Source organism: Phocoena phocoena, chromosome 11, assembly GCF_963924675.1.
Source record: "Phocoena phocoena chromosome 11, mPhoPho1.1, whole genome shotgun sequence".
Lineage (NCBI taxonomy): Eukaryota > Metazoa > Chordata > Mammalia > Artiodactyla > Phocoenidae > Phocoena > Phocoena phocoena.
In genome coordinates this window covers 67,647,639-67,660,030 of record NC_089229.1, presented here as the reverse complement: position 1 = coordinate 67,660,030, position 12,392 = coordinate 67,647,639, and the positions used below count along the sequence as shown (strand labels likewise).

Below are 12,392 nucleotides of genomic sequence, written 5' to 3'. Positions count from 1 at the left end.
ATCTATGTCATTTGCAAATTGGATTCATCTTCTTTAACTTGAGTGTACACCCATATATTTGATATTAAACTGTCCCTGGGCACCACATTTTAGTTTAAATCTAAAAATAAATTACCTAGAATATATTTTATTCTCTCAAAAACCAGGAGAGTTCTTAAGGAAGAGTCACTTATCAGCTGGATAAAGCTGACTGTTATGGGTTTGTTGTACCTAAGTGCCAGCGGCTTCTTCCAGAAAGTTTACATGAAGAAAGAAACAGAAACTAGCCATGGATATGAACCCTCCAGGGAGCATCAGGAATTGAGGGAAAAGAAAGAAGTAGTTGCATCCACAGCTCTGTTCCTAGCATATTCTATCAAGCTGTTCATATTACAATTGTTTCTTCCTGTGTTCCACCCCATTTTCATTCTGCCACCATGAGTGTCACCTCACAGTCTGCAGATTTATTAGCAACCAGAGTTCAGAACTCGCAGGAGTCACTGAGCATCAATAAAATCACACTTATGTTTAAAATGAGTGGCTTTTTCTCCAATTTCAGTCATACTGAAAACTGCATCACTTAAAACCTTCTTTCTACAAACACATGGCTTAAAAATAATTTTAAATTCATAAGTGAGCTCATTTTAAAAAATGGAAATTCCTATATGGCACAAGAAGAAGCTAAACACCAGATTTGGATTTTATGGCCCACATGGTGACAGCAGGATCCTTGAAGGGCTGCCCTTCAGCTTAAGTGTAGGATAGAAACACACATACACACATACACACAAATAAAACATTCACCAGCACAGGAGATTAGGAGAAGACATCATTTTGCCTGTACTTCAGCGGGGAGGAAGAAATGTTTGCTCTTACAGAGTTCTGAGGTTTAAAATTATACCATCTCTGTGGTGTACCACTTGGCAAAGAAATTAACTCAAATATTGATTGCAATACTCCTGGTATACCTGCAGAAGCAAATTCAAAATTCCTCTGGAGAGAAAAGACCTCAGGTTTCACAGGTAAATCTTCAATGAAGATAAGATCAGACATTAAAAAGAAACAAACAAACAAACAAACACATAAGGCAACACTGTATCATGGGCAAGAGTCAACAAACACAACAAAAGGCAGATTTAGATCCCCTTAACTTCAGATGATTTAGACCCCCCTGAACTTCAGACAATACAGCAACGTGATAAAGATTATAATGTAATAGAAGTGTTTTAAAGACATAAAAGAAGGAATCAAAACCACAAGAAATGAATAAGAACTAAGGGGAAAAAAACAAAAGAACTAAATGATTTGAAAAATATAACTCTTAGGAATAAAAAAGATAGTTATTTAAAAAAAAATTCAGCAGATAAGCTAACAAAGGATTAGACAAAGCTGAGGAGAGGAGATAACTGATAGACTGGGGGACAGATATGAAGAAATCACAAAGGTCACAGCACGAGAGATAAAGAGATGGAAAATACTAAAGAAAGTTGAAGAAACATAGAAAGATAATGGCCAACATACATCCAATAGGAAGTCCGAAAGGAAAGAATAGAGAATGAGAGAGAAGCAATATTCAAGGACATAAAGATGGAGCGTTTTCCAAAACAGGTGAAAGAGATGACTCCTCAGATTCAATCATCTAAATGAGCCCCAAACAAGATAAATAAAAATACAGATATAATGCACTGAAACTGCAAACCCCAAGGAAAGGAGGATCTTCAAAGAAAAGATGTATTTTCAAATGAATGATTGATACAATTGAACTGACAGCAGACTTCTAAACACAAATCTCAGAGGCCAGGAAGGCAGTGGAATACTTACCTCACAGTGCTTAGAGAAAACACCTGGAATTCTACACCTAGCTCACCTAAGACTGAAAATGGCATAAAGCCCATATTAGAGAAAGAGAGTTTGCCATTAATAGACTCACTCTAAGAGAGTACTAAGGTAGGTCCTTCAGGAAGAAAGAAACAAAACATAGAAGAAAGAAATGGAATGCAGGAAGCAAAGATAATTTGACTATAAATAAAATGTGTCCTAGATATATTCTGAATTAGAGAAGACTGAGTCCCAGATAGCTATTCGTGTCTTTACCACTTTCTAAAGTCTCTCCAAGATATCAAGTTTGTACCTCCCCTATCATATTACTAATGAATAGAAATTCATCAGCTTATGTCTGTAAAAAAAAATTTAGACTATATGAAGGAGAAAGTGGCAGAACATTTCCAAACCAAAGTATGGGGGTGCCCAAAGGAAAAGAAAGATCTTGTACCCAATATGTGCATTCTTATTAGCAACCCCAGAGTTACAAATTAAAAGCCTATTATTTGAGTCGTAGCATGCTCCTATAACACTGACTTTCCTATTTGAATCATTCTGTCTAATGAGAATATATCAGTAGTATGATTTCCAAGGCATACTCTTAAGGGGAAAAAACAAATGTTTAGGGAAGAGATAAAAAGGAAATTTAATTTTCATTATATGTTCTTTGTCCTTTTAAATTTTTTTTTGCGGTACGCGGGCCTCTCACTGTTGTGGCCTCTCCCGTTGTAGAGCACAGGCTCCGGACGCGCAGGCTCAGCGGCCGTGGCTCACGGGCCCAGCCGCCCCTCAGCATGTGGGATCTTCCCGGACTGGGGCACGAACCCGTGTCCCCTGCATCGGCAGGCGGACTCTCAACCACTGCGCAACGAGGGAAGCCCTGTCCTTTTAAATTTTATACCATGTACATAAATTGCTTTTTCAAATATTAAGTATTCAGTTAATTAATTTTAGAATAATATCAAAGAAAAATCAAAACAGTGACTTTATTTGGTTTGCTTTGAATAAAAAGAAGAAGACGGGATATGAATACTAGGAGCTCAAGGGTATAATACAATATAAGTTATATTCAAGGGTAATCCCTTGAAAAAATTAGCAATACTTTTAAAGCAAAAGTGAAGATCTTTTCCAAATTCCCAAATAATCCATTTGGCTTTTTTTTTTCCTTTCTTTTTTGGAGACCTGCCTTCTAACAGTTTGAAACCCACGTTTTTCTCCCTTACATTAACTCCATGACGTGTCATCATTTCCAGTGCTAATTAGGTAGGCCTTAAAATAAAAGAGCCTGAAAAATTTCCCCATCAGAGTTGTTATCTATTATACATGACTGATACATGGAAAGAGTAAGATCTTTTTCCAATTAACCTGAAGGACTTGGAAGAATGACTTTGAGATTTAACACTGAGAACTTTTAACTACTTTTCGAATAGTACAAAGACAAATTTCCAGAAAACATTAATTTTTAAAGATTTGCATTAGGACTAAAATAAAGCAATTATAAGTAAATGTAAAGAATGCACATTCCTAAATTAAACATGTTAAACCATTACAGTGTAGTAAAGTTATACTTAAAGCAGGTTTATAAATAAGTCAAGAAAACTAGAATTATTTCTAATTCCTAACCCTTATTTTATAACGTTTCAGGGTACATACCGCTAATTTAAGGACATCTAAAAGCTTCAAACAGCTCTGTATGAACATTTTACTTAAAATGTGTAATATAATCACATCAAATATCATTTATTGAGTGCTTACCACATCAAAGACATGGTGCTGTGCACCTTGCTTATATTACTTCTTTTAATCTCCAGAACAACCCATGAGGTAGATATTATTATCTTCATTTTATACACATAAAAATTAAGGCATAAAAAAATGAAGTAACATAGAAAAGATCACCAGCTTGTCAACAGTAGAGCTAGACTCAGGCTGATGTCGCTCTGACCTCAATTTTTGTGTTCTTGACCACTCTGTTAACTGCTTCAAGGAGAACCAAGGTTTGGCATAACATAAAGCAATTAAAGGGTTATTTAAAAGAGGTCAAGGGGGCTTCCCTGGTGGCGCAGTGGTTGAGAGTCCGCCTGCTGATGCAGGGGACATGGGTTCGTGCCCCGGTCCGGGAAGATCCCACATGCCGCGGAGCGGCTGGGCCCGTGAGCCATGGCCGCTGAGCCTGCGCGTCCGGAGCCTGTGCTCCGCAACGGGAGAAGCCACAATAGTGAGAGGCCCGCGTACCACAAAAAAACAAAAACAAAAACAGTCAAGAATCACCAACATAAAGAGAAGACATGTCTTAAGTACCTAAGTTAACTCATATGTAGGTATGGTCAAAAAGCTTTCAGTGAGAGTTTTTGTTTTTAATTTGGTAACAGGAAAAAGTAACATTGGGATCTAAACACCTAATTCTTCCAAAGTTCATTACTATGCATTCATTCATCAAATGTGATTTATTCACTTTTATGACTAGAGACCAAGTCTGAAGATCAGCAAGTATGACTGGAGTCTCCATCTTAGGCAGAAAATGGCTTTTGTATGAGTTTGTATTTGTTTAGCTATAGCAAAATGAATTCAAAATAATATTAAAAAAAGATCACAGTTGTTGGTAAAGTGAAGGTATTTAAAGTTTTTCTTTCTGTTTAAACTATGTTAGCTCAACATTTTTACTCAAATTCTCCTCTTCTCCCACAAAAAGATACACATTTTGGTAATGGAATTTCACTGTGAGTCATTTTGGTTAAAAAAAAAAGGTATGTATGCTATGGAAGAAACGTTTTGAAATTTTTCTTTTGTTTCTGAATTTGTTTCAGTCTATGTAAAATGATATAAAATGATGTAAGCGTCTAAAAAATATGCCTTTTAGAAAAAGTTACATGATCATGAAATTAAATCAATATGTTCCTTTAATGATGAAAAATGCTAGTTAAACAATATCAGGAAATGTAATACAGTTCGACATTAATAATATATGCTAACTATGCATACTACTGGCAAAATAACTTTGTTACTATAAGCGAATTGAAGGATTTTTACTACCTATACTGTAACAGTAATAATACAAATTTTAAAACATCAATCAACCTCAACCAATATGAAGTTATCTTGGACGTAAAGCAACATTCACATATGCCTCATGCTTCATTTTATCATCTTGAAACTACAGATATTAAAAAGCTACAAAAACACTTAGGAATGCAACTTAAATTTATATTCATTTAATTACTCACTGTAAATAATTAAAATCTCATCTCATGTTTTGATCTGTGGTCAAGAAAACCATTATTTTACACACACACATACACATACACACAAAGCCATTTATCACTAAAATGTCTGATTTCCTTTTCTTTGATATTGCAGCAAATTTTTTTAGCTTTGCCATTTGATATCAACTTTTTCCCAGTTATAAGCATCTTAATTTGATTTAAGTCAGCAGTTACTTACAGGGGACTGTCAAATCTTTTAGACTTATGCTGTAAATCATGACTGAAAGATTTACTTTCAGTATAATAAGACAGCTTTGCATATTTTTTTTTTTTTTTTTTTTTTTTTTTTGTGGTACGCGGGCCTCTCACTGTTGTGGCCTCTCCCGTTGCGGAGCACAGGCTCCGGACGCGCAGGCTCAGCGGCCATGGCTCGCGGGCCCAGCCGCTCCGCGGCATGTGGGATCCTCCCAGACCGGGGCACGAACCCACGTCCCCTGCATCGGCAGGCGGACTCTCAACCACTGCGCCACCAGGGAAGCCCAGCTTTGCATATTAATTGGATCAGCAGACACATGTTTGCGGAGGTTCAGCAATTGTGCAATAAATATAGCATGGCGGTGATAGAGCTGTTAAACCTCAGCACACAGATTTCTAATACATTTTATTGAGTTTATCCAAGAAATCATCACCCTGCTAAACTCAAGTTAACCACATGATGGAATATTAGGATGTTTAATTAAAAATGAAGTTATGCTGTACAAGTGGGTAACCTTACACAGCAGCTAAAAAAGAAGGCCATGAAAAATTAATATTTTTTTCCCGGTACGCGGGCCTCTCACTGTCGTGGCCTCTCCCGTTGCGGAGTACAGGCTCCGGACGCGCAGGCTCAGCGGCCATGGCTCATAGGCCCAGCCGCTCCACGGCATGTGGGATCTTCCCGGACCGGGGCACGAACCCGTGTCCCCTGCATTGGCAGGCGGACTCCCAACCACTGCACCACCAGGGAAGCCCTACAGTACCTATTGTTACCTGACATTTATTTTCCTGTTTATAGTCCCTCTGTTCCACTACACCATAATTTCCATGCAGACAGGGCCTCAGTTTTGTTCACTGCTATATCCTGTTTCTAGATCAGTGCTCAGCATATAACAGATCCTAATTAAACATCTGTTGAATAAATGGGTGAATAAATTATTTCAAATGAGTCTCTTCTCATCTGAAGGTATTTTTTTAAAGGGCACACCTTCTATTTATAACTACATCAACAAAAATGGTGGTGTTGGGAGGTGAGGAATTGGGATCTAACCTGGAGCAATAATTGGGACAGATGCCTTAAGGCAAGTGTTGGTATCACATTTTCCCAGATAGGAGGCATTCTCTCTCCTCTGTCATTAGAGTGACTTCAGAAGAAACTGAAAAGCAATTATATAGATAAAAACCTGGATTTGAGAGTAGAAAGACCTTAGTATTCAGCTGCTAGCTCTCTGATGTTAGAAAAATTAAATCATGATGAACCCAATATTTTTGTTTGTAAATGGATAATACCTCCAAGATAATACCTATCTTCGAGAAGACCTGTGAAGAGTAAGGTGACGTACACAGGGTAAAAGACACAGAAGTTATGCACCTTGCCCAAGGCTACATAACAAGGAAAGAGTAAAACTAGATTTTAAACGTACATTTTTCTCAAAGCCCTTGGCATTTTGTGTTTGTCCTCTTACAGACTGAAAGATCAAGGATAACTACACAGAAAAAGCTAAATATTCTGTTGGGTTACTTTTAACTCCAGTTTTAAATTTTACATTGCTCAGATTAATCTTATGCCATTCCACACTTTCACAATCTCTCCATATAATTTTTTTTTAGTGGGGAAATGACACGCAGGATTGAGCATGACCATTATTCATCCCAGATTTTCTGGGACAGCCTTTATTTCAAAATTGCACACCACTGAAATTCCCTGAAAAAGCCGCTATTTCAGTATCCAGACTTTGTACGAGAAACAGCATAACAGAAACAGTATTCAGGAAACATAGTTACCATAGGTCTGAATGTACACCTTGTTAGTGTACCTTGATGCATGTGTGGGTACTACTGGAGATCATGGGATAGAAACATTTTAGAACCACTGCACTGGAAGTACCTGATTTTGATTTACTAAATCCTATGATAGTTAATTATCAGAAATCTGTATTTTTTTATCAAGTTAACAAGCTCTATGGGTGATTCACATGCACGATGAGTTTTGGAACTCTTGATTTTGGAAATGATCTCCTTAAGAAAGAGGCCCACATATCAAAGATAGCCACTAGGCATTTTCTGTTAGAGACCTTTGTAACCAGTTAGTCACCGAAGTTTGAAAAGCACCACTTAGAGGTACTTGCAGAAAGAAAGGATGTAGTGATCCTTTTGTGAGCATCCTTCTGTGCTCAGTGGCAGTACTTATTCAGTAAACTTTTCACTTCTCAAATGGACCAGAGCATTTTCTGTCTCACGTTCTGATCAGTGTATTTATTAAACCCGATGACTGCAGGTGGGATGGAGACAGGACATTCACTGCATCTACTGCACTGAGATTTATGGAAAGCAAGAGGAGGTGGTAACCACTAATCATTGGTGGCAGCAGCTTTCTCTTAGGGAGAATAATCAGACTTTGTGAGGTCATCTGCCGTTAGAACCCACTTAACCCAAAGAAACCAAAACTACTACTGATATGATTTTAATTAGGGGCTAATACTCAAGGCACTTTTTAAATTCTCAAGGTGTGTTTTCAATGGACAAAACATCTTACTTTCAGTCATAAGCTATATATAGACTACACATATATATATTTTTTTAATATTTTTAAAAGTTTCTAGTATTAGTATGTGTCAGAAGGAGTAAGTTCAGGACAGACTTGGATGAGGAATAATTAAGGGGTAGAAAACTTTAAACACTTTGTAAACAGACAACAATGAAAAAATATTAAATGGACCAGGTAAAAATTTATTAAAAATTCTCAAATGTGGATGCAGGAAGTAGTGTGTCCCAGGAAGTGAGTTGGCCATAAGCTTGAATTCTATGCTTTAATATGGGCATATAGATTCCAGGAAAACTGGGCTCCAAACGAGTAAAGTGAATTATGAAGTCATAAAATCCTGGGTAATCCAACATATTTTTCTGAAAAAGTTCAATATACTTCTAGTTATAATAGTTGCAAAACCTCCTTAGAGTGACTTTGGGCAAACGCCCAATGACTACGCCTCACTGAAACTTCCCACCTCCTGCCTGCTAAGCTTCTGTGTTAATAGCAAGTGCCATGCTTTGAAAGCCCACTTGAAACATTATTTTCCTCATGGGTTACTTTATACATGGGCGTAAAAATTCATCTTCTAGAAGATGGTATGATATTCTTACCCGTTTCACAGCTGGGCCCAGTGAAGCCTTGTGGGCAGGCACACACATTAGCGGCAATGCAAGCTCCTCCGTTCCTACAGCCATCTTTGCAAAACGCTAAAATAATTCAGATACATAATTTTAGCACTTTAGAAGGAAGTAGTTCAAGATACTCCAAACTAGCTTTTCTTTATTGCCTTTGATATAAATGCTATTATAATTTCATATTCAAATAATACTTTCCATATAGGTAAGAAGCTTCAACACAATTTGTAGAATAGTACTCTTTTCAATGTTAAGTATTTCACCTGTAAAAGAAAATACTGAGCTTTCTTTTAACAAAAAACAGTAGCCTTACAAAACAGGAATTAGAAGTAGTATTGCACCTCATTGTAGCAATCCAGCTTGAAATTAAATCTAAAAAAAATGGCAGCTATCCTAGGCATCTTCTTAAGGAAGAAACCACCACCTAAAGAATAAGTTACGGAAATAAGAAATAATTGAATCCTATACGGCTCTGATCATTCTACACACTGCCCAAACTGTCAAAATACTAGAGAAGTGCCCCATCCTTCAAAAAGTTCTAAATTACTCCTGGTGATAAATTAGCCAATAATGAGAATTTGATAAAGGAGTCTTCAAGAAAGGTCTTGAATCCCTCTGCCAAGGATAGGTCAGGATCCAGGCTCAAGGGCAAAGGCACTGCATAGCCTGTTGTGTTAGAGTGGGTGTGTGAGTGAGGGGAGTTCTGTGAGAAGAAAAAGAAGCCAAGCTCTGAGCCGCTGCAAGGGTGATCTTTTGAGATGCACTGCCCTCAGAAAAGGTGAGAAAAACAAGATGGGCAGGATGGAGTAGCCTCAGAAACTTCTGTTTCCACTTCAGCTTATTCTTTGACTCTGTAAGGCAAAGGCTGTTCCCTCAGCCTGGCAAGGCCTGTTGTGGATGAACTCGATCAGCCTGTTCCATGCCTGCGGCAAAAGCTTTTGCTCTAGTTTTCAGGCATGTGCTTCCTCTAATTAGTTAGGATGTACTTTCTCAGGGTGGGAAACTGTAGAAGTCTGAGATTCTGCTACTGAGTTAAAGGAAGGGGCCCAAAGAGGCCATTTGGCTTCTTTGGTTCTAGGTCTTAATCTGTCTTCATCCTAGGCAAAAACAATACCTAGTCACCAAGAACTTCCAAAGAGATTAGGAATTGAAGCCTCATGAAAAGAAAGGGTACACCCACCGGACCATGTGTATATCCTCCTTGGAGTAATTTGCAAGGTTGCAGTCTCTTGATAGAGAATAGGACTCAATGATTCAGATCCTACAGCTAAACTACTTCTCTCTCAGCTTTTGACGTTCCCAGCAGAGACACACACAGGAACAGAGAGTCTTTACTCAAGCAACCTATAGTCCTAATTTCCAGAAGAAATTTATAGACACTGGAAAGTTCTCCTTCCTTCAAAGATAAGAATTATCTGTCTGCATCTTCTCATGGCTTCAAGAATTCTTTACGCTATAAACTTTATTTTTCACATTAATAAGGAGTGAGAGTCAAATGCAAATAAGAGTGAGAAGCTGTTGGGCTCCCAGATGAAATCTTAACTCTCTGAACATCCATATGCTTTGGGGAAGTCCTAAGGGTGCATTTATACCATCTATGGACTTGAAAGTCTAGCTTTCCTCAGGATCCATCCAGTCTCTGAGGAAATCTTTGTGGGATTTAGACTCCCAAATGCATAGGCCTTTACAATGCTCTAAACTACAGATTTCCATAGACTTTGACAGAGTAATCCTCTGGCCCATCCCTATCTGCATCCACTGTATGATTGTAGACCAGGTCTGAAAGTCATGACCAAAGGACACGGCATTAGTAACAATTCCTTGTTATCTCCTGTCTCCCATATACATGTAACAAAGAAAATTAATTTTGGTAAACTCCAGGATAATGAACACAGTACATTTGAGGAATGGACCAGTTTTGAAGCTTAAAATGCCTGAATTAGACAAATGATAAATCTATATGACATAATAAGGAATATGGGCTTTATCCTATGGAAGTTGGCGGAGTTTCCAGAATAGAACCTCCGTTTGCCTTTCGAAGTGGGAGGTAAGCTCATCTGATGAAGGAAAATGAGGGCATGGATAAAAGAGTGAATTAATGGATGGTGGTGGACTACAGCCAGAATATCCGCTGATGGAAATGAAAACCTGAGAATTATTGATTGGTAATGACAAACCAGGCAAAATGGGAAGTGATAACACATAGAAACCTAAAATTCCCAGTTAATAAGTATTTAGCTCAAGAGAGAGAGAGCAGAGAAGAAGAGCTCTCAGACTGACCCCACATAGATATTTCACAGTGGATCATGGTAGTAAAACAAATGGGTTGATAGGGCTGCCGAAAAAAATATAGCTGTAATGTTTGGACTCAAAAAGAAATATCGGAACCTGGGAGGAGACTGGGAATCTGGATGAAAAGGACAGGTCAGAGAGATTAAAGATGCAAAACTGTGGAAAGAACAGAGTGGGCAAACAGGAAGCAGAAGGACATGGGGTTAGATAATAAAAAGCTACAGTTTAGATTTCTAGAGTGGAGTAGTTCTGTACAAAAATGTCCAGGACGTGATTATGGCTATGATTCCACTAGAGAGGAAGAGAGGTGGAAACCACTGTGGTTGAGGTCATGGAGCATTAAATCAGAGCTGTTGAACAGTTCGGCCATTTAAACACTGACGTAATCTAAGAGGAAGCCCATGAGCTACACTTCAAAGTTCTCAATGTCTGTGGGATGTACCCAGAAGGCAGGAAACAGTGATGAGAGAGGGTGGAGGGAGGGAGAGACGGATTGCATTATCCCTAACGGAAGAGGTGCCAGCACTTAAATCTTTTACCTTTGCACGTAGTTCCATTCCCGGTATAGCCTGGCTTGCAAATGCAGTTGTGTCCTCCGACGGTATTGAAGCATAAAGCATTTTCATCACAGTTGTGCTGATTTGTGACACACTCATCATGTTCTGAAACGAGGATACGTTTTTGTTACTCAAAGACAGATTTTCAAAACGACTGTGCTTTAAATTGCACCTTCATCTTTGTTGTTGTATGCTATTTCTTTCCAACACAGACATACACAAATTACCTATTAAAGAAGAGCTTGTATTTTGAAGTACTGTATACTCCTCTTGAAGTACATACATAGTGTACACATCCACAAACCTTAAACACTAAAGGATTTGGATACAAGGCCCACCAATAGTAGCAAGGAATAGAAGGAGAGGAGAGGGAAGGATGGGGATTAATTCTCAGAAGTAGATCCCAGAGCCAGCTGTTTACAGTCTCAGAGGTTAATATTTGGGGAACTATCTCATGATATAAGTCTGCTACCTAACTTTTTCCTGTAGCATGGAAAGGGTGATAGGAAAGGATGTGTAACTGTATTGCTCCATGAATCCTGACCTGCAGGATAATGGACTTGAAGCCCTGTGGAATTAGATGCAGTTAACATCTACATCCACACTTGCAGGCATAAAGATACACGTGCAAACTGCTGGGGGAATATCTGAGTTTCTTAGTAAGTTCCCTCTTTCTGTAAAGGAAGTACCACACTTTTATTAAATAAGACTAAAACTTGCCTTTATAATATGTGCAAATGCAAACTCTGAGATATACAATCAATATACCTCCTTTAACTGTGTGTAACTTGACACTTTCAAAAGCACTGAATCACTTGATTCTCACAGCCCCGCTGTGAGAGAGGCAGAACCAATGTCATTATCACCATTTTAAAGATGTGTCAGTGGTGGCTCAGAGTGCTTCAGTAGCCTGACCAAGTTCATGGAAATATTAGGCAACTTCAGAATGCTAGCTCAGTGTTAGCAAAAATGTAAGTGTGAGGAATAAACACAGTAAATACGAGAAAGAAAACAGATCTAACATCGAAATCAAGATGAGTAGGAAATGAAATACAAGTGAGGAAATGCATACAAGTTAGTTCAGCCATCTAAAATCCCTACAGCCTCACTACTTATTACC

General features: G+C 38.2%; 1 protein-coding gene across 1 annotated transcript in view; it reads right to left on the bottom strand.

Annotated features, from left to right (window-relative positions):
* Window positions 1-12,392, bottom strand: part of NELL2 (neural EGFL like 2) — a 384,960-nt gene that overhangs the window by 109,491 nt on the left and 263,077 nt on the right. Inside the window, exons 14-15 of the mRNA XM_065887857.1 lie at window positions 11,255-11,377; window positions 8,400-8,495 (exon numbers count right to left, since the gene is read on the bottom strand). Coding sequence (XP_065743929.1) covers window positions 8,400-8,495; window positions 11,255-11,377 — 219 coding nt within the window. The remainder of the gene's footprint in view (window positions 1-8,399; window positions 8,496-11,254; window positions 11,378-12,392) is intronic.